The sequence below is a fragment of the Mandrillus leucophaeus genome, unplaced genomic scaffold (genome assembly GCF_000951045.1).
Source record: "Mandrillus leucophaeus isolate KB7577 unplaced genomic scaffold, Mleu.le_1.0 Scaffold497, whole genome shotgun sequence".
Classification (NCBI taxonomy): Eukaryota; Metazoa; Chordata; class Mammalia; order Primates; family Cercopithecidae; genus Mandrillus; species Mandrillus leucophaeus.
The window spans coordinates 550,599-572,650 of record NW_012105331.1 but is presented as its reverse complement, the minus strand read 5'-3'; the positions used below and the strand labels follow the sequence as shown (position 1 = coordinate 572,650).

At 37.4% G+C, this 22,052-nt stretch overlaps 1 protein-coding gene and 1 pseudogene across 1 annotated transcript in view; both read left to right on the top strand.

The window, feature by feature from the left end:
• AP4E1 (adaptor-related protein complex 4, epsilon 1 subunit) overlaps positions 1-22,052 on the top strand; it is a 95,908-nt gene that overhangs the window by 36,644 nt on the left and 37,212 nt on the right. Inside the window, exons 11-14 of the mRNA XM_011995751.1 lie at positions 6,004-6,143; positions 7,823-7,935; positions 8,048-8,166; positions 15,634-15,936. Coding sequence (XP_011851141.1) covers positions 6,004-6,143; positions 7,823-7,935; positions 8,048-8,166; positions 15,634-15,936 — 675 coding nt within the window. The remainder of the gene's footprint in view (positions 1-6,003; positions 6,144-7,822; positions 7,936-8,047; positions 8,167-15,633; positions 15,937-22,052) is intronic.
• Positions 2,066-4,068, top strand: LOC105550762 (annotated as a pseudogene).

The following is a 22,052-nucleotide window of genomic DNA, read 5'->3' as shown; positions in this document are numbered from 1 at the left end:
CTCCCGAGTAGCTGGGATTATAGGTGTGTGCCACCACGTGTGGCTAATTTTTGTGTTTTTAGTAGAAACGGGGTTTCACTATGTTGGCCAGGCCAGTCCTGAAATCCTGACCTCAAGTAATCTACTTGTGTCGGCCTCCCAAAGTGCTGGGATTACAGGTGTGAGCCACTGCACCCGGCTTATTTAATTATTTTTACTAAAGTTTAAGTAACTTTTCTAAAAAGTACTATGTCAGTGTCCACAGGAAAGTCTTTAAATTATTAGTTGAAGGAATTAGGTCCAGTCATCTGTGTGGGTTCATTAATATAATTTCGGTCTGAGCATTGTACCAATAGGAGACTTGAATTCTGGTCCCAGGTTTTCCTGTTAGTACAATTTAAAATATACTCCTGTTATTGTATAATTTTTAAGATGCAGTTGATGTTAATTAGTGATTTCTCATTATTCTCTTTTATATCTATAACATTAACTAATTCCCTACCAAACAGATAGAAATATTGAAAGAATTAATGAAGATATTCATAAAATGATTTGAACTTCTTGGAAGGAAAGGCTTAATAATAATGTCATCATCATATATGTCTGTATATTATATATAACATATATATAGCATATACTATATGTTACTTATATATATTACTTATGTATATTATATATTATATATATAATCATGTATGTCACTTACAATAATAATATACTTCTTTCCAACTTTTTCTTTTTGTAAATTTGCTTCAGTGTCTACTTGGGTGTCTATATAAATATTTCTTTTGATTCTTATGGAAGAAATCATTCAGTATCTTCATTTAAAATGGTATATGGGACCTAGTTAAGAGTAAAAAATTTTCTTTCTATTTACAAAAATAGCAAAGATTTAAAAAGAATTTAAAAAAAAATTTAGGGAATACATGTGTGGGTTTATTACATGGACATTTGTGGAATGCTGAGATTTGGGCGGCTATTGAACCCATCACCCAAATAGTGAACATAGTACTAAGCAGGTAGTTTTTCAACTCATTCCTTTCCTCTTCTGCCCTCCCTGTCTGCTTTTGGAGTCCCGAGTGTCTGTTGTTTCATCGTTATGTCCATGTGTACCCATTGTTTAGCTCCCACTTATAAGTGAGAACAAGTGATAGTTGATTTTCTGTTTTTGCATTAATTCACTTAGAATAATGGCTTCCGGCTGCATCCACGTTTGATTACATTCTTAAAAAAAGGATATGATTACATTCTTAAAAAAAGAGAATTTACTAAATATCTAAATATCTTAAAAGCAATGAGCTAAGAATAGGAGAGTTTATTGAGAGAACACTATTGCATTAAACAACTATGATTTTTGAAGATTACAAATTTTAAATTTTAAAAGAGATTTTTGAAACACATTTAAAAAAATTTGCCTTCATATATATATTTATTTATTTCATATTTTTAGTAGTCTGAAAATTGTTACATGCCTTGGGTCTGGGCAGTTTGCAGACGTACTAATTTCTGTGTGTAGACATCCTAGAAAAATAAGAAGGCTCCAAGAGACTGTAACAAATAGTTATACAGTCCTTCTACTTTAACAGATACAGAGCACGCATTTCCTTTGTATAGTTGAGTACTAAGTTGAACAAAGTTGACTTAGGTACATTTTTTTTCTTACTGCTATATGGTAGTCCCCACTTATTTATGGAAATATGTTCTAATACCCCCAGTGGATGCCTGAAACCACAGATAGTATTGAACCATATATATATTTATATATTTTCAATCTGATAACCAAGATGACTACTTAATAACTAATGGGCTGGTAGCATATACAGTGTGGGTGCAAAGGGATGATTCATGTCCCAGATGGAGTAGGATGGTGCAAGATTTTATCACGCTGCTTAGAAAGGCATGCAATTTAAAACTTATGAATTATTGATTTCTGGAATTTTCCATTTAATATTTTTTGGACTCTGTGGGTAACTGAAACCATGGGAAGCAAAACCACAGATAGGGGGTTTGTAACATTGTTGTATTTAATAATTATACTTGCACTTAAAAATGAGAGTCAAAGGGAAAATAGGCGACTTTTAAAATTATGAAAGTTGATCTGTTTGATCCCTTACCTGCAGTGAGATGAGTGATTTGAATTCTTTGAGGAGATACTGAGTATCCTTGGTGCCCAAAGAAGGCACTAAAGTACTGTCTTCTCAGTGCTGTTGTCACTTCTAACCTCTATCAAATAATACGGTGAGAACTTTGGTCCTTGGATGTTTGGTGATCTGTAGCTTGGGGTAGGATTCCCTTTTACCGGGTTTTATTACGTCTCTTATATACAGGAAGAGAGAAGGTGAGAAAGAGCTACCAAATCTGAACAGAAAAGACCTCTGGCAATATAGTTTGTAACACTAAACCCCATGCAGTTCTGGAAATGCTATATTTCATGGTCTTGGAATAGGAGATAAATTTGATGTATGTTATCTAAAACTATATAACATAATTTGGAGTCCACAGGGAGCATGTCTGAAGCAGCTCCATAAGTTGAAAGCTGTTGATGGGGTGGCCTATGTATTTTTAGATTTAAGTGGCGTTAAACATTAACTGAAACAGTTTAAAAAAGAAGTCGAGCAGTGGGCAGAACTCCTAGCAAAGAGCTCATGGAGTCCCGCCAGAAGAGGAACCAAGATGAAGATGAAGAGCCGGAATCTGGACAATTATGTCCGTGAACCCAAGTTGGACTTCCAGAGAGTTCCAAGAAACTATGATCCTACCTTACATCCTTTTGAGGTCCCACGAGAATATGTAAGAGCTTTAAATGCTACCAAAATGGAATGAGTATTTGCAAAACCATTCCTTGCTTTGCTGGATGGTCACCAAGATGGAGTCAGTTACCTTGGCAAAGCGTCCAAAGAACCTGGCTACTGTCCTTTCTGGGGCGTGTGATGGAGAGGTTAGAATTTGGAACCTGACTCATCAGAAATGTATCCGTACAATACAAGCACATGAAGGCTTTGTATAAGAAATATGTACTCGCTTTTGTGGGACTTCTTTTTTCACCGTTGATGATGACAAAACTGTGAAACAGTGGAAAAAGAATGGACCAGGCTATGGAGATGAGGAAGAACCATTACATACAACATTAGGAAAGACAGTGTATACTGGGATTGAGCATCACTGGAAAGAAGCTATGTTTGCCACATGTGGACAGCAAGTAGACGTTTGGGATGAACAAAGAACTAATCCTATATCTTCAATGACCTGGGGATTTGACAGTGTAAGTAGTGTTAAATTTAACCCAATTGAGACTTGGGAAGTTGTGCATCTGACAGGAATATAGTACTGTACGATATGAGGCAAGCTGCTCCTTTGAAAAGGTTATCTTAGATATGAGAACAAATACAAGCTGTTGGAACCCTGTGGAAGCTTTCATTTTTACAGCAGCAAATGAAGATTATAACTTACATACTTTTGATATATGTGCATTGGACACTCCTTTAATGTTCCATATGGATCATATATCTGCAGTGCTTGACGTGGAGTACTCGCCCACTGGGAAAGAGTTTTTGTCTGCTAGTTTCAATAAAGCTATTTGAATCTTTCCTACAGACAAAAGTTGAAGCAGGAAGGTATATCACACAAAGTGAATGCAACATGTTATCTATGTAAAATGGACTTCTGATAGCAAGTATATTAAGTGTGAATCTGATGAAATGAACATTTGCCTGTGGAAAGCTAATGCTTCTGAAAAATTCGGTATGCTTACATCACGAGAAAAAGCAGCCAAGGATTATAACTAGAAATTGAAGGAGAAATTTCAGCATCATCCTCATATAAAACGTACAGCTCGTCATCGACATCTACCAAAATCTATCTACAGCCAGATTCAGGAACAGTGCGTCATGAAAGAAGCTCGTCAGAGAAAGGAAGTTAATCGTATTAAACACAGCAAGCCTGGATATGTGCCAATTGTGTCAGAGAAGAAGAAGCACATAGGGGCAGTTGTAAAATAATTGGTATTCCTAACAATCCTGATGTATAATTATTTGTTACTTTTGATTTGAGAACTCTACAAATAAAAGTGCTGGGACTAGATTAATTGCATACATTTTGGTTATATGTGTAGAGCTTTATTGTTGCTCCTTTTAGCTGCCCTGAAAAATGATCCTTAAAGGTGGCCTAGTTGATAAGACTGTCTAACTGTTTTATCCTTAATCTGCATTCTTCTTTCATTGAAGAATACAGTATTTGCAACTAACTCATTTTTTCCTGTTTTAATTACAGATATACTTACTTTCTCTCTGATCTATTGTTGTAGACACTGCACATTCAAATTGACATTTAAGACCAAACATCGCTTATGTTATCTTTAATATATAACTTTGAATAATGATTACAATGATGTTTCTTCCTGTGATTCCACATAACATTTAGAAGAATGATGTCAACTTTTTATAACTGAATGTATTTCTAGTGCTTTACTTATATTCGGCTTTTTGACTCTTACAAAACAATCAGCCTGCATTTATATAACTTTTATAAATAATATAATTTGGGTCAAGTTAAGATAGTAAAACTTTCTTTCATGTTGAAAAAAAAATCTTTCAAAATATGTTATCCTTTGTGCTTGAAGTCCTGGCTATAAGGATTGAAAAATTAGAACCCTAAATATACTGAGCAAGTTTGACAAATATGTGGAAATTATCTTGCAGCTAATATTGCTGATCCTAAAACACCAATAAATGATGCTTTCTCAGTATTGCCTTTGGACTTACTGATTTCTGAGAGTTATATTTTCAAAACCTTAATCTAGAGCTGTGGAAAGCCATGCAAATGGAAGCTTACTCTGGTATTGGTCTTCCTTCATCTTATTTGAAGCAGCTAGAGGTATATTCCTCAGCACTTAGAAAGCTGTAGCAGCTGGACACTGTGGCACACCTGTAATCCCAGCACTTTGGGAGGCCAAGGTGGGCGGATCACCTGAGGTCAGGAGTTCGAAACCAGCCTGGCCAACATGGTGAAACCCCATCTCTACTAAAAATACAAAAATTGGCCAGTCTTGATGGCAAGCTGAGATTGTGCCACTGTACTCCAGCCTGGGTTATAGAGCGAGACTCCATCTCAAGAAAAAAAAAAAAAAGAAAGAAAAGAAAAGAAAAGAAGGAAAGCTACAGGCCAGGCACAGTGGCTCATGCCTGTAATCCCAACACTTTGGGAGGCCAAGGTGGGAGGATCACTTGAGCCCAGGAGTTCAAGACCAGCCTGGGCAACATGGTCGAACCCCATCTCTACAAAATACGAAAAACTTAGCTGGGCATGGTGGCACATGCCTGTACTCCCACCTGTTTGGAAGGCTGAGGTGGGAGGATTGCTTGAGCCCAGGAGGTGGAGGTTGCATTGAGCTGAGATTGTACCACTGCACTCCAGCCTGGGTGACAGAGCAAGACCCTGTCTCAAAAAAAAAAAAAAAAAAAGTAGCTATAAAACAGTTCTTCCTTGATGACTAAGATTTTGAACTAGGCTTTGCTAGGCTTTGGAGCATTTGAGCCACCAGCCTTTGTCCATCCAAACAAAAGCTGTTTGCCTGTCTTCTGTTGTTTGGAAAATAGTCTGCTGTCTTCTGTAGCATGGGAAATAGTTTCCAAGACTAGATTTATACACACATACATACACTTGCATATATACACACCCATAGCTATAGGTAATGTATATTTAAGGGTTGTTATGTTTTTAGAAAATATATATCTGTTGTATTTGAACTTTTTAGTCTCTAAGTATTCTGTCATGTAAAGATGCCAGATTGTGATTATCTCAATAGAAAGCTTATAGACATTGGAATTGATCATAAGTCATTTTTTGACAATAGTTTTACCTTTCTTAAGCTTTTCATTGAAATTTGCATTTCTTACCTGTTAACTGGCTACCCAGTAGATCTCCATAAAAGTAGAAGAATCAACTGTATGATCAACCTTTATGTTACTGTACTCATTGGTGTTATGCATAGTTTTATAATGTTTTTAATTTCTCTTCTTTAAATAGACTCTGGAACTTCTTTACAGAATTACTAATGCACAGAATGTAACAGTTATTGTCCAGAAAATGCTTGAATATTTACATCAGAGCAAAGAAGAGTATGTCATCGTCAATTTGGTTGGCAAAATAGCAGAGCTGGCTGAGAAATATCCTTTTATTTGGACCATGAGTCTTAAAATAGTAACACGGTGACTTTAAGATGATTGGTATAGACATGGTCACCTGAAGTTGAGTTCAGAGACCTAGCAATACGTTTTATTCCTGATTTTCAAGCCTCTTGTCAGAAAAAGGGATTTGTGTAGACCTCTTAGGAGATGGCCTTTTTTTTTTTTTGCTGGTTTCTTTTATTCATGTTGTCAGTATTTTGAGCCGGAAGATAGAGGAACCTTTATCCTCTTTATTCCTCTTTCAGTCCTGCCTCGTCTCTACTTCTATCTTGATTTCTTTTCTGAGTAAAAGTTCTTGTGTTTTGGGGAAAGCGGAGGGTATGTGGGAGTGGTCAGGATGCTAAAACTTATCCTTTATTGTTTTATGCTGGAAATTGTCACAATTAAGTAGTTGGGAACTCTATTAACATGTTACTCTTCTTCAAGTTTGTTTCTTAAAAGTCAGAAGAACTTTACAGGTCATAAGGATATTCCATTCATTAAAAAACATTACTGTTTAGGCCGGGCGTGGTGGCTCACGCCTGTAATCCCAGCACTTTGGGAGGTCGAGGCGGACGGATCACCTGAGGTTGGGAGTTTAAGACCAGCCTGACCGACATGGAGAAACCCCATCTCTACTAAAGATACAAAATTAGCTGGGCGTGGTGGTGCATGCCTGTAATCCCAGCTACTAGGGAGGCTGAGGCAGAAGAATCGCTTGAACCTGGGAGGCGGGGGTTGCAGTGAGCACCATTGCACTCCAGCCTGGGCAACAAGAGCGAAACTCCATCTCAAAAAAAAAAAAAAAAAAAAAAGTGAAAAAAAGTTACTGTTTAATTATAAAAAAGAGTGAGTGAATACTGTTAATGAAATTATATTGGAAATTGCTTAAGTCTAGTTTTGTCCTAGTCAGTACTGTAACTCTGGCCAGTAGAATGATAGAACTTTAGAACTGATGAGGAAGAGATTAGAAAAGAGGCTGAGCACCTGTAATCCCAGCACTTTGGGAGGCGGAGGCAGGAGGATTGCCTGAGCTCAGGAGTTCACGACCAGCCTGGGCAACACAGTGAAACCCTGTCTCTACTAAAATACAAAAAAAATTAGCCGGTGTGGTGGCATACACCTGTAGTCCCAGCTACTCGGGAGGCTGAGGCAGGAGAATTGCTTGAACCCAGGAGGCAGAGGTCACAGTGAGCCAAGATCGCACTGCTGCACTTCAGCCTGGGCGACAGAGCAAGACTCTGTCTCAGAAAAAAAAAAAAAAAAAAAAAAAAGGAAAAGAAAAGAACAGATGCTAAATGATTTGTTCAAGTAGACATACCACAGTATTTAGCTTCTTTGAAGTGAATTATATTCTTTTTTGAAGAATATAGTTTCCCATTATTTGCATCTAGTTAGCTGGTTTGTTTCTTTCAGTTATTTCACATTTATTTATTGGATGACTGTTTTGTGCAAGTGTGGTGCTAAAGTGACAAACTCAGTTTATTAAGTTTATTAAATAAGCTTTTACTGAGTACCTATTTTACATAAAACTGGGGTATGGAACAATTTATGGCAGAGGTTAAAGGTAAAAATGCCATACTGGGATGAATTGGGGTTATTATTTTAAAGGTTGCTACAGAAGGATAATTTTAATAAGTAGCATTTGGAAGTGTACTTGTTCTTAACACTGTGGACACATATGCTCCTGATAATGCGTGGTTTATTCAGACAATGAATGCTGTGTTTTCAGTAGGAGGAGATGTAATGCATCCTGATATTCCCAATAACTTTCTGAGACTACTAGCAGAAGGTTGGTAAACTATTACATTCTGTAAAGTAAACATTTTAAAGTTAAATGTTTTTATTACAGAGTCCTTAGATAAGTTTGTGGAAATTAAAATGGTGTATCAATTTCTTTGTAGGTTTTGATGATGAAACAGAAGATCAGCAATTAAGACTCTATGCAGTTCAGTCTTACCTCACTTTACTAGATATGGAAAATGTGTTCTATCCACAGAGATTTCTTCAAGTTATGAGTTGGGTGAGCAAAGTACATTAAATCATACATTTTTAAAACATTTTTTATACAAACCAAATGTTAACATATTTCCTTCAGAAACCATTCACTTCTACTCAGCTAACTCCTTCAGCTATTAGTTTTTCAAATGGCCACCATCTATCACTTAACTATTTACTTCTCTGTTTTTTCTCTCTGCCATCTCACTTGTCTGGTCTTTTACTTGTCTCTTTGTGTTTACAGTGTTTTGTTGTGTTTTTTATGTGCATCCGTGTTTGAATATTTGAATACTTGTTTATCTCTACTATATTAGTTTTTTTAAAAATAAAAAACTATTTTTTAAAAATAATCTGTAAATTATTTTAACCAAATAGAAAGAGGTTCATCTTTAAGAAGCATTTTCTAGGTACCAGGCACAGTGCTGAATACTTCTATTATTAACTTTTTTTTCTTCTTCTTTTTTATTTTATTTTATTTTTTAAGTTCTAGGGTACATGTGCAGGATGTGTAGGTTTGTTACATAGGTAAACGTGTGCCATGGTGGTTTGCTGCATCTATCAACGCATCACCTAGGTATTAAGCCTAGCACACATTAGCTCTTTTTCCTAAAGCTCTCCAGCCCCACCACCCTCCCTGATAGGCCCTGGTCTGTGTTGTTCCCTTCCCTGTGTCCTGTGTTCTCATTGTTCAGCTCCCGCTTATAAGTGAGAACATGTGGTGTGGTTTTCTGTTCCTGTGTTAGTTTGCTAAGAATAATGGGTTCCCAGCTTCATCCATGTCTCTGCAAAGGACATGATCTTATTCCTTTTTATGGCTGTATAGTATTCCATGGTGTATATGTACTACATTTTCTTTATCTAGTCTATCATTGATAGGCTATCTGTGCTATATTAGTTTTCTTATGTTGCATAACAATGTTACCGCAAACTTAGTGGCTTAAGACAATACAAATGCATTATCTCATAGTTTCTGTGGGTCAGGAGTCCAGGCATGGCTTAGCTGGATTCTCTGCTTAGGGTCTCACAGAATTGCAGTCAAGGTGTTGGCACCTTGCAATCATCTGAAGCTTGACTGGTAAATAATCCACTTTTGAGCTCATGTGTGGTTGTCAGAATTCATTTTCTTGTGGCTGAGTTTTTGTGACTGAGGGTTTCACTTTCATACTGTCAACTGTCAGCTGTCCTTAGCTGCTAGAGCTGCTTTCAGTTTCTTGCCATGTGGCCTACCAACAGGGCCGCCTGCTTCATCAAAGCCAGTAGTGGAGATCATTTTTTTTTCAAGACAAAGGTCACAATTTTATGTAATATAATCACATGTAATTGCATACAGCTCATCACCTTTATGTATTCTTTCTTGTGCACATAGGTGAGTGTTTCTTTAGGGGAGATTTAGAGAAGTGATATGGTATGCACATTTTAATATTTTATAGAATTGCCAAATGTCAGCATGTTAGCTTAAATTTTCCCCAGATTTTTACTTAAATTTTTTCTTTTCTCATCTGCAGAAAAGTTCAAAGACTAAGATATTAAAATATACTTTTTATTTAGCTTTTTCAGTTAAAGAAAAATTTTTTTTTTGAAACAGAGTCTTGTTCTGTCACCAGGCTAGAGTATAGTAGCATGATCTCGGCTCACTGTAACCTCTGCCTCCTGGGTTCAAGCAATTCTCCTATCTCAGCCTCCTGAGTCGCTGGGATTACAGGCGCATGCCACCACTCCTGGCTAATTTTTGTATTTTTAGCAGAGATGGAGTTTTGCCATGTTGGCCAGGCTGGTCTCGAACTCTCCACCTCAGGTGATCCACCCGCCTCAGCTTCCCAAAGTGCTGGGATTACAGGTGTGAGCCACCGCACCTAGCCCAGTTAAATACTTTCAACTACATTTGTTTTACTATATCTGCATCTATAGGTATATCTATCTAGGTCTACCTATATACAGTTTGTTTTGCTGAGCTGTTTAGAATTGAATTGCAGACATTGTGGCACTTCACCCCTAGAACCTCAGCGTGAATCTTCTATGAATGACATAACTATAAAACTGTTATCATACCTAAGAAGTGTAAAGAGGCCGGGTGCGGTGGCTCATACCTATAATCCCAGCACTTTGGGAGGCTGAGGCGGGCAAATCACGAGGTCAGGAGATCGAGACCATTCTGGCCAACATGGTAACACCTCGTCTCTACTAAACATACAAAAAATTAGCCAGGCGTGGTGGAATGCACCTGTAGTCCCAGCTACTCGGGAGGCTGAGGCAGGGGAATCACTTGAACTCAGGAGGTGGAGGTTGCAGTGAACCGAGATTGCGCCACTGCACTCCAGCCTGGGCGACAGAGCAAGACTCCATCTCAAAAAAAAAAAAAAAAAAATGAGGATCACAAATTGCCTTTACTTATGTCTCTTTAGCCTTTTTAAATTTGTAATGAACCCCACTTTCTTTTGGTTTTTATGACTGATTTTTTTGTTTGTTTTGGATGACTGCTGTTCACTTGTAGAAGGTCCTACATTCTGGATATCTGATTATTTTTGTTCAGGTTAAACATTTTTAGTGAGAATACTGCGTAGGCAATGTTGTGTATTTCCTACTGTATCATATCAGGATATATATAATGTCAGTTTATTCACTTATTGGTGATTGTAAGTTTATAAGTTTGGGTTAAGATGGTGGCCTGGTGCGGTGGCTCATGCCTGTGATCCCAGCACTTTGGGAGGCGGGAGGATTGCTTGAAGCCAGAGTTTGAGATCAGCTTGGGCAACAAAGTGAGACCCAGTCTCTACCAAATGGAGAAAAAAAAAGAAGGTGACCTCCAGATCTTTGCATTGTAAAGGTATCTTTCCTTTTTGTAATTTATAACTAATTTGTCAGGTGATTCTATCAGGCTATGCAAATATCTTTTCCTCATTTATCTTCAGTGGCTTTAGTGTTGATGATCTTTCCTGAATTGATTATTGGTTTTGTGGCCATTCGTTTTTTTTGTCCATGAATGTGGCATGTCACTCCACTTAATTTAGATTGTCTTTTCTTTCTTTCTACAGCGTACAGGTCATGTACAGTAGGTCCCCTTATCTGTTGTTTTGCTTTCTGCAGTTTTAGTTACCTGTGGCCAGTCATGGTCTGAAAATATTAAATGGAAAATTCCAGAAATCAACAATTTATAAGTTTTATATTATGTGTTGTCCTGAGTAGCATGATGAAATATTGAGCCATCCCACTTCATCCTGCTCTGCCCCACCTGGGACCTGAATCATTCTTTGTCCAGTGTATCCATGCTGTATACACTGCCTGCCTGTTAGTTACTCAGTAGCTGTCTAGGTTTTCAGATGAACTGTAGCATTATTGCAGTGCTTATATTGTAGTAACCTTTATTTACTTAATCATGGTCCCACTGCACAAGAGTTTTGATGCTGGCAATTTGGATATGCCAAAGAGAAGCTTTAAAAATAGTTCCTTTAAGTGAAAAGGTGAAAGTTCTTGACTTAATGAGAAAAGAAACATATGCTGAGGTTGTAAAATTCTGCAGTAAGAAGGGAAATTGTCTCTGTGAAATTGTGAAGAAGGAAAAAAAACTCCTGTTAGTTTTGCTGTCATACCTTACACTACGAAAGTTACGGTCACAGTGCATGGTGAGATCTTAGTTAAGATGGAAAAGGCATTAAATTTGTGAGTGTAAGACATGATCAGAAGCATTTGCCAATTGATGGCAGTTGGGTTCAGTACTATTTTCGGATTCAGGCATCCACAGGGAGTCCTGAAACCAATTCCCTTTAGATGCAGAGGGCCAACTGTATATACAAATACAATAGATTTTGTATTTTGAGCTTGTAATCTACCGTCTTGCTGAACTAACTTAATAGTTCTAGGAGTGTTCTTGTAGATTTCTTGAGACTTTATTGAGAATTTTATCTAGTGTCGTGAGGGCTATTGGTCTGTAGTTTTCATTTTTGTGGTATTCCAGTTTTGGTATCAAAGTAAATACTAGTTTCATAACATGACTTGGGAATGTGCCCTCCTGTTTTCTGGAGGAATTTGCTTAAAGTTGCTGTTAATTTTCCTTTAAAAATTTGGTAGAATTTTCCAGTGAAACCATTTGGACTTGTAGATTTTTAGGGGAGTTATTAAATTACAAATTCAATTTTCTTAAAGAAAAATCTCTTGACTGAATTTTCATTCAATAGTTCAGTGTTTTTTTTTTTTGGTTTGTTTGTTTTTTGGTTTTTTTTCCCCCTTGGGACTTATCTTTGAGTCATGGATTATTCAGAAAAGTATTGTTTAGTTTCTGAGTGTTTAGAAAATTTTCTGTTATCTTTCTGTTACTGATTTCTAGTTTGATTTCATTGTGATTAGAGAAAATACTATGTATCATTTCAGTTCTTTCATATTTGAGGTTTGTTTTACAGTTCAAGGCACAGTCTATCTTGGTATACGTTCTGTGGTTGCTTGAAAAGTATCTATTTTGCTTTTTCTGTGTGGTGTGTTCTGTAAAGTCTGTTGTGATGGTGTTGTTGAGTTTTTCTATATCTTTGCTGATTCTTGGTCTAGTCCTATTAATTGTTGAGAGAAGGCTATTGACCTTTTCAGTTCTGTGGCCTGCACTGACACTGTGAGGGGTTGGCTTGGTGAACAGTGGGGAAAATTCTGATTCCATCAGGTTTCCACTGACACACTCCCATCAGAGAAAGGCAGGGGCGCTGCATTTCTCCTCGGTGGAGGTGAAGTGCAGGCTCCCTGCCCAGTCTCTACTGACACTGCAGGGGAGTAGGCCTCTCTACAGCTCAGTGGGGATGAAAGTCCTGACTCCTCACTCAGCCTTCTCAGTTCCCACCCTGCTGGGGAGTTTGGGGTACCTCATGTAGCCTAGTGAGGGTAGAAGTCTTGATTCTCTACTCTGCCTTTGCTGGTATGGGTGGGGCTGCAGATTTTTCTGTGTGGTATTTGGCTGGAGTAGGAGGGTTATTGTCTGAAAGTTTTCTGTCCTCTTGGCTTATTGACTAGAGGGCAGGCTCCTCTTGGGGCTTTTTGTCTGTGCCCATTTGCATTTCCAGGTTTCTGGCTCTCCATATCCAGTCTGGGGTAAATGAAACAACAGATAATCTGCTGTATGTTTTATATATGATATCAAGGGTTTTTAGGTATACTTAGTAGGAAGAATAGGGATAAATACGTCTTCTCCATCTTCCCCGAAGCAGACATCCATTACCATTGATTTTTGAACTGGTACTTTTGTTACCTGTTCTTCTGGAGCTACCTTCCATTTTTTCTAAAACCACCTAAAAATAATCATACTGTTTAAGGATTGAACTCATTTAGTCCTATTTATTTTTCCTTTTCTTCTCTTCCTTCTTACTAGCTATACATTTTCCCTTGCCTATCACCCAGCCTCCTTTTCCTGCTGGTACTGATATTATACCAAAGACATGAAATTATTCCATAAACACCATTTAGGAAAGCGTAATAGTCCATTCTCACGCTGCTGTGAAGAAATATCCGAGACTGGGTAATTTGTAAGAAAAGAGGTTTAGTTGACTCACAGTTCCACATGGCTGGGGAGGCCTCAGGAAACTTAAAATCATGGCAGAAGCCTCTTTACAGGGTGGCAGGAGAGAGAATGAGGCTGAGTGAAGGGGGAAGCCCATCATAAAACCATCAGGTCTCGTGAGAACTTACTCTCACAAAAGCAGCAGGGGAAACTGCCCCCATGATTCAGTTATTTTCACCTGGTCCTGCCCTTGACATGTGGGGGATTATTACAATTCAAAGTGAGATTTGGGTGGGAGCACAGAGCCAAACCATATCAGAAAGATTTCATACTTCCTGAATTATCAGTTTATTAATGATTCTAAAATAAGAAAACTTGACCCCTTTGTAGGCTTTGAGACAGGTGCTTCACTTACTCATCCTGCAGCTCTCAGCCCCTCGCGGGAGGGTGAGCATGCAGGTGAGTGGGTGCGGGAGGCAGAGGGAGTGCTTTTGGGCTCTGGCAGGAGCAAAACTCTGTGTGTGCCCCATGGCAGCATCTAGTGGGGAGTACCTGCGACTCCTGAAGCCCCAGTGAGCGTGTTACACTGCTCTTTTAGCTCTGCCATCAGCAGACAGCTTAAGTGTTAACAGCTCAGTGGGCCCTTTTGTATCTGCACTCACTCCTGAGCTCTTGTCTGGTGTCCAGGAAAAATGAGGTCATATGAATGAATTGAAGGATAATAAATGCAGGGGATTTTGTTGCCGGTGAAAGTGGCTCTCAGCAGGAAGGGGAGCTGACAGGGGGACTGGGGCGGCGAAGGTAATGTTCTCCAGAAGTCCAGCCATCTCTGGCTGGATTCTTCTTTGAAGTTACGCTGTCAAGCTGTCCCTCTGAAGTAAAGCTGCTTCTCTCCGACATCCAGCTGCTTCTTCCTCTATGCTGGCTGAGTCCGGGGTCTTTATAGGCACAGGATGGGGCAGGGCAGGGCAGGGTCATGGGTGGTTTAGGAAAAGGCAACATTTGAATGGGAAAATAGGGATATGGATGTAAGTTCTCACTTTGGGCCATGGTTTCAGGCTTTTTGGCTTGCGGGTGGGGCTTCACCAGGGACCCCACCCTTTTCTGCCTAGAATTTCTCTGCCTCCTGTCCCTATCAGTTCTTTCACTTACAGGATTGTATGTCACCTAAGTTAGATGTGTGACACAGATAAGCGTTTCTTTTCTTTTCTTTTTTTTTTTTTTGAGATGGAGTCTTGCTGTGTTGCCCAGGCTGGAGTGCAGTGGCGTGATCCGAGCTCATTGCAACTTCTGCCTCCCAGGTTCAAGCGATTCTCCTGCCTCAGCCTTCCGAGTAGCTGAGACTATAGGCGTGTGCCACCACATCTGGCTAATTTTTTTATTTTTACTAGAGACGGGGCTTCACCATGTTGGCCAGGCTGGTTTCGAACTCCTCAGGTGATCCACCCGCCTCGGCCTCCCAAAGTGCTGGGATTACAGGCATGAGCCACCGTGCCTGGCCAATAAGTGTTTCTTAAAGTCTCTTCTGTGAACTGTCTACATCAGAATCAGCTGATGCATATTCAAATGTATATCCTTGGGGACCACAGGCATACTAAATCAGAATATCTGGGGATAAAGCCTAGAAATCTGTATTTTTATGAAACACTTTAAGTGCCTCTTACTATGTAGTAGGAACCATCATTACATGAGAATCATCATTTAAATGCTTACTGGAAAATAATAACAGGATGTGATAGTGCTTATAAAAACCAACAACCAACTCCAGAAGTTCAGAAACTTGTAAAGGTATCCTGCTTTATATATTGTTAATGACAATGGTGGGGAAAACCATTTTGAATTATTGGTATAATTTTGAACCTAAAATATACAGTTGTATCTTTAATAATTTTTTCACCATGAGAGGATGTTTAATCTACTTTAAATTCACTCTAGCAGTAGGCACGTTGTTTAGATTTGAGTATAGTCTATTGTATAACTTGATATTTCTATATAAGTGTCACTTTGTTTTATTTACAGGTATTAGGGGAATATTCCTACCTCTTAGATAAGGAAACGCCAGCAGAAGTTATAGCTAAGCTCTACAAGTTACTTATGAATGACTCTGTGTCTTCAGAAACAAAAACCTGGTTAATTGCTGCTGTGACCAAATTGACACCTCAGGCACACTCTTTTGATACAGTTGAGAGATTAATCCATGAATTTACCATATCTTTGGATACTTGTATGAGACAACATGCATTTGAATTAAAACATTTGCATGAGAATGTGGAACTTATGAAGAGCTTGCTTCCAGTTGACAGAAGTTGTGAAGACTTGGTGGTAAGACATTGGTGTTCCATCTTTTTAAAAATTGCGTTGTCATTAAATATAGAGTAATTCTTGCATTTGTGACATATCAGGAATATATCAAAATGTGGTTTCTGCAGCATTTAAGGTGAATGTTGGAGTTCTTTCTCACATTAGTATGACGGACTCTGAGAGCTCCCAGCACTTTGGGAAGCTGAGGTGGGCGGATCACCTGAGATCAGGAATTTGAGACTAGCCTGACCAACATGGGGAAACCCCATCTCTGCTAAAAATGCAGAATTAGCTGGGCATGGTGGTGCATGCCTGTAATCCCAGCTACTCGGGAGACTGAGGCAGGAGAATTGCTTGAACCTGGGAGGCAAAGGTTGCAGTGAGCAGAGATTGCACCATTGCACTCCAGCCTGGGCAACAAGAGTGAAACTGTATCTCAAAAAAAAAAAAAGATTCAACCTTAAAAAGGTCTTCACCAAAGCACATTATAGTCAAACTGACAAAAGTCAAATTATAAAGAGAGATTTCTAAAAACAGCAAGAGAGAAGTATCAAGTCATACGTATAAAAGTATCCCTATCAGACTAATAGTGGATTTCTTAGCAGAAACCTTATTTTATAGGCAAGGAGAAAATGGGAAGATACACTCAAAGCATTGGGGAAAAAAACCCAGAAACTGCTAGACAAGTAAGTATACTATACACAGTATAAAGGAGAAATAAAGTCTTTCCCAGACGGGTAAAAACTGAGGGAATTCATCCCCACTAGACCAACCCTACAAGAAATGTTTGAGGGAGTCTTACATCTGGGAGTGAAAAGATAACTTCCAACATGAAAACACATGAAAGTATAAAACTCACTGGTAAGGCAGATACATAACTGAGAAAGAAAAAGGAATCAAATATTATCATCACACACACAAAATCCATAGAGGTGAACAGTGAAAAAGGAAGAAAGGAAAAAAATGTATAAAACAGTCAACAAAATGACAGGAGTAAGTCCTCGACTATCCATAACAACCTTTAATGAAAACAATTTAAAGTCCCCAATTAAAATATATAGGCTGACTGAATAGATAACAAAACAAGATCCAGCTGTATGCTGCCTATAAGAAACTCACTCACCTGTAAAGATGAAGGGATGAGTAAAAATAACCATGCAAACAGAAACCAAAAGCATGTAAGAGTAGCTAATGTTATATCAGACAAAATGGACTTGGAAAAAAATATAAAGGAGACAAGAAATGTCATTATGTAATGATGAAGGGATCAGTTCACCAAGGGCATATAACATTTGTAAATACATATGCACCCAACACTGAAGCAAATATATATAAAACAAATATTATTGAAGCTTAAGAGAGAGGTAGAACCCCATACAATCATAGTTGGAAACCTTGACACATCACTTTCAGATTAAGACACATCATCTAGACAGAAAAATCAACAAAGAAGTGTCAAACTTAATTTGCATTTTAGACCAAATGGACCTAACAGATATTTACAGAACATTTTATTCAACAGCTGCAGAATACACATTCTTCTCAACACATGGAACATTCTCCAGGACAGACCATATGTTAGGCCACAAAAAAGTCTCCACAATTTGAAAAAATTAAAATCATAGCAAGTATTTTCTCAAGCTGCATATAATAAAACTAGAAATCAATAATAAGAGGTACTTTGGAAACTGAACAAATATATGAAAATCAAAACAATATATTTCTGAGTGACGATTAGGTCAGTGAAGAAATAAGGAAATAAAAACATTTCTTGAATCTAATAAAAATGGAAATTCAAACACAACTTACCAAAACCTATGTAGTATGGCAAAAACAGTGCTAAGAGGGAAGTTTATAGCAATAAACACATGTATCACAAAAGTAGAAGGATTTCAAACAAACAACCTTATAATGCACCTCAAGGGACTAGAAAGGAAGAAGAAACCAAAGTCAACATTAGTAGAAGGAAATAAATAGTAAAGATCAGAGCAGAAATAAAAAAATGGAAACTTAAAAAAGATACCAAAAAAATCAATGAGATAAAAAGTTGGTTATTTTGAACAATAAAATTGATAAACTGCTGACTACACTAATCAAGAAAGAGAGAAGATTCAAATAAGTAAAACCAGAAACAAAAAAGTAGCCATTGCAATGGCTACCACAGAAATACAAATGATTATTAGAGATGATTATAAACAACTGTACACTAACAAACTGGAAAACCTGATGGAAACAAATAAATTCCTGGACACATCTACCATGATTGCACGAGGAAGAAATAGAAAACCTGAATGAATAGTGACATTGAATCAGTAATAGTAAGTCTCCCAACAGAGAAAAGCTTACGAGATGACTTTACAAGTGAATTCTAGCAAATTTATAAAGAAGAACTAGCACCAGCTGTTCTTAAACTAGTCCAAAAAAATTGAAGAAGAGGACATTCTTCCTAACTCGTTTTATGTGGCCAGCATTACCCTGATACCAAAACTAGACAAGGACACAACAACAACAACAACAAACTATAAGCCAATATCCCAGATGAACATAGGAGCAAAAATTCTCAACAAAATACTGGAAAACTGAATCCAATAACACATCAAAAAGATAATACACTATGATCAAGTGGAATTTTCCCAGAAATGCAAGGATGGTTCAGCATACACAAATCAATAAATGTGATACTTCATATCAACAGAATGAAGGACAAAAACCATATGATCATCTCAATAGATGCAGAGAATTCATTTGGTAGAATCCAACATCCCATCATGATAAAAACTCACAGGAAATTAAGCATAGAAAAAGCATACTTAACATCATAAAGCCCATATATGACAAACCCAAAGCCCATATCACAATGAATAAGGAAAAACTGAAGGCACTTCCTCTAAGAATTGGAAAAAGGCAAGGATGTCCACTTTCATCACTCCTATTCAACATAGTACTAGAAGACCTAGCCAGAGCAATCAGGCAAAAGAAAGAAAGAAAGGGATCTAAATTGGAAAAGAGGAAGTCAGATTGTCCCTTTTTGCAGATGACATGATCTTACATATACAAAAACCTAAAGACTCCAACATAAAGTTCTTAGAACCGATAAAAGAATTCAGTAAAGATTCAGGATACAAAATCAACATACAAAAATCAGTAGCATTTCTATACACCAATGACAAACTAGCTGGAAAAAAAAAAGTAATGCCATTTACAACAGCTACAAAAAAAAAAAAAAAAATACAATACTTGGAATAAATTTAACCAGGGAGGTGGAAGACCTGTACAAGGAAAACCTCAAAACGCTGATAAAAGAAACTGAAGAGGATAGAAACAAATGGAAATACATCTCTTGCTCATGGATCACATGAATATTGTTAAAATGTCCGTATTACTCAAAGCAATCTACAGATTCAGTATACTATCAAAATACCAATGACAATCTTCAGAAATAGAAAAAACAACCCTAAAATTTGTAGAGAACCACGAGACTCTGAATAGCTAATACGATATTAAGCAAAAATAACAAAGCTGGAGGCATCACACTACCCAATTTCAAAATACACTACAAAGCTGTAGTAACCAAAACAACATAGTATTAGTATGAAAAAAAGACATACAAACCAATGGAACAGAGAGAACCCAGAAAAAAAATTCGTGTATTTATGACTAACTGATTTTCAGTCAAAGTGCCAAGAATATATACTGGGGAAATGACAGCCTCTTCAATAAATAGTGTTGAAAAGCCTTGATATCAGCATGCGGAATAATGAAACGAGATCCCTGTCTTTCACCATATAAAAAAATCAACTCAATGAATTAAATAATGTAAGATCCAAAACTATAAAACTACTAGAAGAAAACTTACAGGAAATGCTTTAGGACATTGGTTGAGGCAAAGATTTGTGGCTAAGACTTCAAAAGCACAGGCAAAAAAGGCAAAAATGGCAAATGGGACTGTATTAAGGTCAAAAGCTTATGCACAGCAAATGATACAATGAATAGAGTGAAGAAACAATCTGTAGACTAGGAAAAAATATTTACAAACAAGGGACTAATATCCAGAATATATAAGGAACTCAATTCAACAGCCAAAAAAGAAAAAAAAAATCCCATTTAAAGGTAGGCAAAGGTCATCAACAGACATTTCATGGCCAACAGGTAAACAAAAAAATGCTAAACATCACAAATCATCAGGGAGATGTAAATCAAAACCACCATATTATCTTATTTCAGTTACAGTGCCTATTATCAAGGAGACAAAAAATAACAAATGTTGCCAAGGATGCAGAAAAAAGGAAACTCATGCACTGTTAGTAGGAATGTAAGTTAAGATAACCATTATGGAAAATAGTATGGAGAGTTTTCAAAAAAAAAATTGAACTACCGTAAAACCCAGCAATCCCACCCCTGAGTATTTATCCAATGGAAAGTAAATCATTATTTCAAAGGTATACCTGCACCCCCATGTTCACTGCAGTACTATTCACAATAGCCAAAATATGGAATCAACCTAAGTGTCTGCCAGTGGACACATGGATAAAGAAAATGTGGTATGTATACACAACGGAATATTATTCAGCTAAGTAATATCCTAGCAACATAGATGGGACTTATTTCACTATGAAGTAAAATAAGCATGGCACAGAAAGTCAGATATTACATGTTTTTATGCACAGGTGGAAGTTAAACATGTGCGTCTTGGAGGTAGAGAATAAAGAAGCTCGGAAGGGTCGGGGGACAGGGAAGAAGAAGGGTTGGTTAATGGTTAGTAAAACACTTAGATAAGAAGAGTAAGTTCTAGGGTTTGATAGCACAGTAGGGTGACTATAGTTAGTAATAATTGTGTATTATTTGTATGTTTCAAAATAAAGAGAAGATTTGAAATGTTCCCAACACAAATGATAAATGTTAGAGGTGATTGATATCCTAAATACTGATTTATGTATTACACATTCTATGCATGTATCAAAGTATCATATGTACGCCAGATATGTATGTCTTAAAATCAACAAATAAGAGAAATTCCTGAATTATTCTATATTAAGAGACTGTCACAGGATATAAATATCTTCACTGCAGTCTCCAAAAGAGATACTCTTCTTCCTATTTAGAATCAGTACTGGATTCAACCTGACCAGGTTGAATCTCTTTTAGGCTCTTTTGAGCTTCCTGCATATGGATGTCTGTATCTCTTGCAAGACTTGGGAAGTCTTTAGCTGTTATTTTTCAGTTAGGTTTTCTGTGCCTTAGCCCATTTTGTCTTTAAACTCTCAAAATCCAAATATTTGTTTGCTTTATGTTGTCTCATATGTCACATATGCTTTCTTTATTCTGTTTCATTTATTTATTTTTGTCTGGTTTATTTCAAAGACATGTCTTCAAATTTGGAGATCCTCCCTTCTCAATCTAGTCTATTGTTGAAGCTCTTGGTTATACTTTTTATTTCATTCATTGAATTCTTCAGTTCTAGAAGTTCTGTTTGTTTCTTAGAATTTTTGATGTCTACCTCTTTGTTGAATTTCTCATTCAGATCATGAATTGTTTTCTTGATTTATTTTTGTTTTGTTTTTCTGTGTTCTCTTGTATCTTTTGAGTTTCCTTAAGATCATTATTTTGATTTTTTTTTCAAGCATTTTATAGATTTCCTTTTTTTGGGATCTGCCACTGGAGAGTTACTGTGTTCCTTTGAAGGTGTTATGTTTCTTTGCCTTATTTTTCTTGTGTCCTCACATTGACATATGTGTATCTGGCATCATAGCAGGTGGTTCTAAGTTTATGGATTCTCTTCAGTAGGGAAAGACCTCTCCCTATAGATGTGTCTGTGGTATTGGTTAACAAGGTGCTTGGGCTTTGATTCTGGATGGGCACAGTAGTATAGTTTCCAAATGATTTCTTCAACTATAATTATAATCAGTGATGTCTGTGAGTTCCTCAATGGTGATATGATTTGGATCTCCTGCCCAAATCTCACGTTGAATTGTAATCCCCAGTGTTGGAGTTAGGGCCTGGTGGGAGTTGTTTGGGTCATGAAGGCAGATACCTCATGGCTTGGTGCTATCCTCTTGATAGAGAGTGAGTTCTTGAGAGATCTGGTTATTGTAAAGTATAGCAACACACACACACACACACACACACACACACACACA